At 43.8% G+C, this 4,574-nt stretch overlaps 1 protein-coding gene across 1 annotated transcript in view; it reads left to right on the top strand.

Moving 5' to 3' along the window:
- The window catches only part of LOC102772945 (vascular non-inflammatory molecule 3-like), a 9,848-nt gene extending 8,940 nt beyond the window's left edge, over positions 1 to 908 (top strand). Inside the window, exon 7 of the mRNA XM_015557794.1 lies at positions 721 to 908. Coding sequence (XP_015413280.1) covers positions 721 to 849 — 129 coding nt within the window. The 3' untranslated portion in view covers positions 850 to 908. The remainder of the gene's footprint in view (positions 1 to 720) is intronic.
- The last annotated feature ends 3,666 nt before the right edge of the window (positions 909 to 4,574 follow it).

Genomic DNA, 4,574 nt, shown 5'->3' with positions numbered 1-4,574 from the left:
TTTGCATGGTGTAGAAGGTCCATTAAATAAGGCGCCCACAACTTACTTTCTTTCTTTCTTTCTTTCTTTCTTCCTTCCTTCCTTCCTTCCCTCCTTCCTTTCTCTCTCTCTCTCTCTCTCTCTCTCTCTCTCTCTCTCTCTCTCTCTCTCTCTCTCTCTCTCTCTCTCTCTCTCTCTCTCTCTCTCTCTCTCTCTCTCTCTCTCTCTCTCTCTCTCTCTCTCTCTCTCTCTCTCTCTCTCTCTCTCTCTCTCTCTCTCTCTCTCTCTCTCTCTCTCTCTCTCTGTCTCTCTCTCTCTCTTTTTTTTTTTTCCCCCCTATGTGGGATGGTTGATCTTGAGCCTGCAGAGAGGGAGTTAGCTCCAGACTTCTCCAAGTCTACATTTCTTTGCCTCCAATTTCACAACTTACTTTGTGGGTGTGTCCTTTTGAGAAGTTGTAATAATGATAGTAATAATTAATACTTTCTATAGTGTTTCATGAGTTAAAAGAACTCTTCTTTATACATTATCTTATTTAACTCCTGTACAATAGATTTATTTGCTACATTTTCACCCAAGGTTCCTTTGCTATTAGACCTCTGGATCTGAAACGTGTGTCTTCTGACACCGAATCCTGCATGACTTTGCTATTTTATGCTGCTTTTAGAGTGTTGTCAGAAAGGCACGTGGGCTGGAAACCAAGCTCTGCCTGGGGATTAATCCTTTGCTTTCTTTGATCAGGTTTCAAGAGATGGACGATTGCAGAGCAGAAGTGGAGCCCCTTTGCCTATCTTAGTCATGGCCCTGTATGGAAGAGTGTTCGAGAAGGACCCTCCACGCTTAGGGCAGGGACCAGGGAAAGTACAATGATCTCCTTTTACCCACTCCCTTTCAGAATTAGCCTGGCAAAGAAAGGGAAAAGAAAAAAAAGAGAGAGACCCCCTTAGTGTCTGTTTATGAGATGTCATAAATTTACTGAAACAACAAAGGAATTTTTAAAAAAGCAATAGATGTGTGAACAAAGCTCTTTCTTTGAAAAGTGAAGCCATTCATTTTTATAGCTTTAACTAGTATTTCTGAGGCAATAGAGTATATTTTATTGGTGTGCAAAATAAATTTTTTCTCATGAGAACCAGTTCAGGCTGCATCATAATAATTAGAGGCTTTATTTTAAAAACCAAAAGAACAAAATAAAAAATAGTTGTATTGAGTCCTATGGCAAACATATGTATTGTTTATGTTGGGGATGGGGAAACTTTTCTCTTTCTCTCTTAGTTTTTCTGGCTGGTGTTACCAGACCAAAGGAGTCTGTTTGCCTACATGCATCAAAGACCAATCAAAGAGGAACAGGAGTTTGCAGCCAAGAAAGTAAGGGCTCCAAGCCATTTCCTCAACTAATAAGTAAAATAGTGCTCAAAAACCTGGCTTCCCGATGGCTTCCTGAGGATGGGTTATATAGGGGGAAATCATTCATCATGGTGACTAAAGGAGTTGTAGTGTAGTCTCAATTGATTGGTTGGGGCCAGGGTAGGGAGTAGTTGATCACTGTACATGTCAAGCAGGGCACGGTTCTGTCTGGCTTGGGAATATGTGATCAGCAGGGTTGGTTAGCTTTCATAGGCCTGTGGTTGAAACACAATTGAAGTTAAGATGTTATCTTTAGCGTGACAACACTGTTTCTGTGGTCAACATATCTGCAGATTTGCAACTCAAATATTTTTTAAAATATATTTTTATTGACTTTAGAGTGGAAGAGAGAGGGAGAGATAGAAACATCAATGATGAGAGCGATTCATTGATCAGATAACTTCTGCACACCCTACACTGGGGATCAAGCCTGCAACCCAGGCATTTGCCCTGACCAGGAACCGAACCGTGACCTCCTGGTTCATAGGTCAGCGTTCAACCACTGAGCCACGCTGGCTGGGCAAGAATCAAGCTTTAATAAATGCACATGGGAAATTTACATAAGTATGAAAATTTCAAAGACATAAAGCAAAATGAGATATATATGCCACTCAGAGGTAAGGAGGGAGAAATAAGGCAATTCACAGGGAGATGAAAAGAGTTATTGTTTATGATATTGAGCCATCTTGAAACGGTGGGTCACAAAGAAGACACTTTGCTAGGTTCCTCCTGTCAATTACATCTAGTTTATATTAAAACTAGAGGCCTGGTGCACGAATTCACGCACCAGTGGGGTCCCTCGGCCTGGCCTGCGGGATTGGGCCAAAACTGGCTCTCTGACATCCTGTGAGGGGTCCCAGATTGGGAGAGGGCACAGGCCAGGCTGAGGGACCCCACCAGTGCACAATCGGGCCAGAGAGGGATGTGGGAGGTTGGCGGGACCGTGGGAGGGCTCCAGGGCATGTCCAGCCCATCTTGCTCAGTTCTGATCTGCCGGACCCCAGCAGCAAGCTAACCTACTGGTCAGAGCTTCTGCCCCCTGGTGGTCAGTGCACATCATAGGGAGCAGTTGAGTGGCCTTAGCATATCATTAGCATATTATACTTTGATTGGTTGAACTGTCTACTGGATGACCAGACACTTAGCATATTAGGCTTTTATTATATAGGATATAGTCATCTGTGATGATAGCTCTCTTCCTGGAAGCAGAGGCTGAACTGCAGCGCAGACTACAAGAGTTACATTTTATTATTAAATTCTGTGGAGGCCCAGAGAAAAATGTATCTTTCAAATTCTGGGTCCCCCATATGGAGGAAACTCTCTTTATTTATACTTTTCCCAGTCCTTTGTTTCCAGTCCTTTGGAATGAGACTTCTGGGCCTTCTGAGAAAGAAGGCCTGTGTGCTGGGAAGGGGCCATGAGACCATATCTCAAGGCCTGGCCTGATGTCAGTACCTTCCTATCTTTATGTTCTAGGACAGAGAGTACAGCATGACCCATCTGGCCAAAGCTCCAGATATGCAGCGCAGCACAGTCCTCGTAGGTCATTCTTCAGCGTCACAAGACACAACCCCGGGGAAAACACCTTGGCTCACCGTTCTCCTTATCACACTGACTGATTGGCCTGCACCAGGGCAGTGGGTCATTATTCAATGCAGCTGGTCTTAATGTCAGCCATGGCTGATTTTATTGCTTATCTTGGCCTGGAGCAGAAATACAGAGGCATAGGGAGGAAAGGTCAGGGGGTCCAAACCACGTGACCAGTGATAGGGGAGGAAAAGTCACCCTGGAGGCAAGGTCTCACCCTACAATTGATTGTCTGTTGCTAGTCAAACGGAGCTTTCCACCCCGTGACCTTCTGTACCTGGCCCAGCATCCTTGCTCTGCTCCTATTTGTCTAACTGCCTACAGCAGGAAGATCAAAAGTTTTTCCTGAGCTGTCTGAGTTTTAATAGTTTTCAGCTTGAAATAATCTGTGTGCCAGAGTGACACATGTTGGGGTGACTCATTCTGAACCCCTACAGTTAGAATGTAAACAGCTCTATCAAGTAGATGAATGTCAATAAAAAATTGATGCTGTTCTAGCCATTAAATATTAACACTGTGGCCATAGCCGGTTTGGCTCAGTGGATAGAGTGTCAGCCTGAAGGGTCCCAGGTTCGGTTCCAGTCAGGGGCATGTGCCTTGGTTGCAGGCATATCCCCAGTAGGGGGTGTGCAGGAGGCAGCTGATCAATGTTTCTCTCTCATCGATGTTTCTAACTCTCTATCCCTCTCCCTTCCTCTCTGTAGAAAATCAATAAAATATATTACTCTGTTTTCTTTATTTGAAGCCCATTAAATTTCATTGTTTCATTTTGCTCCTAACTTTTGATGTTATACCTCAAAACACCATTGCTCCTCATTTTAATATACTCATATTTATTTTTTTTAAATATGTCTTTATTGATTTTTAGAGAGAGAGAGGAAAGGACATCAATGATGAGAGAGAATAATTGATTGGCTGCCTCCTGCATGCCCCCTATTAGGAATTGAGCCAGAAACCCAGGCATGTGCCCTGACAAGGAATCCAACCATGACCTCCTGGTTCCTGGGTTGAAGCTCAATCACTGAGCAACACCGACCAGGCCGAGGGTCCAAATTTTATAAATAGTAAGAGCCAGAGGGAAGACAGGGGAGGGTGGGTGGAAAGTGATCAACCAAAGAATTTGTATGCATATATGATAACCTATGGACACAGCCAATAAGGGGGTGAAGAGCTGGGGTGGGGTGGGCTAGAAGAGGTCAGTGGGGGGAGGGACATATGCAATACTTTCAACAATAAAGATTTAATTAAAAAAAAGAGAGCCAGTGATTTGCTGACAGGAGCACCTCACATACTCTGCATACCCAGAAAAAATATTAATACTGTGGACCCAGAGAATTAACATTCGTTTGAGGTGAACCCTGGAAAGGAATTTATTTGCTGAGATTGGACTTCCTTTGGTCAACTGAGGGCCCCAATTTTTTTTTACAAAAAAATATGTCTTTATTGATTTTTAGAGAGAGAGAGGAAAGGACATCAATGATGAGAGAGAATAATTGATTGGCTGCCTCCTGCATGCCCCCTATTAGGAATTGAGCCAGAAACCCAGGCATGTGCCCTGACAAGGAATCCAACCATGCCCTCCTGGTTCCTGGGTTGAACCT

Source organism: Myotis davidii, unplaced genomic scaffold (assembly GCF_000327345.1).
Source record: "Myotis davidii unplaced genomic scaffold, ASM32734v1 scaffold147, whole genome shotgun sequence".
In the NCBI taxonomy this organism is placed as follows: Eukaryota; Metazoa; Chordata; class Mammalia; order Chiroptera; family Vespertilionidae; genus Myotis; species Myotis davidii.
The sequence above is the reverse complement of the archived record's forward strand: the minus strand, read 5'-3'. Positions and strand labels throughout refer to the sequence as shown.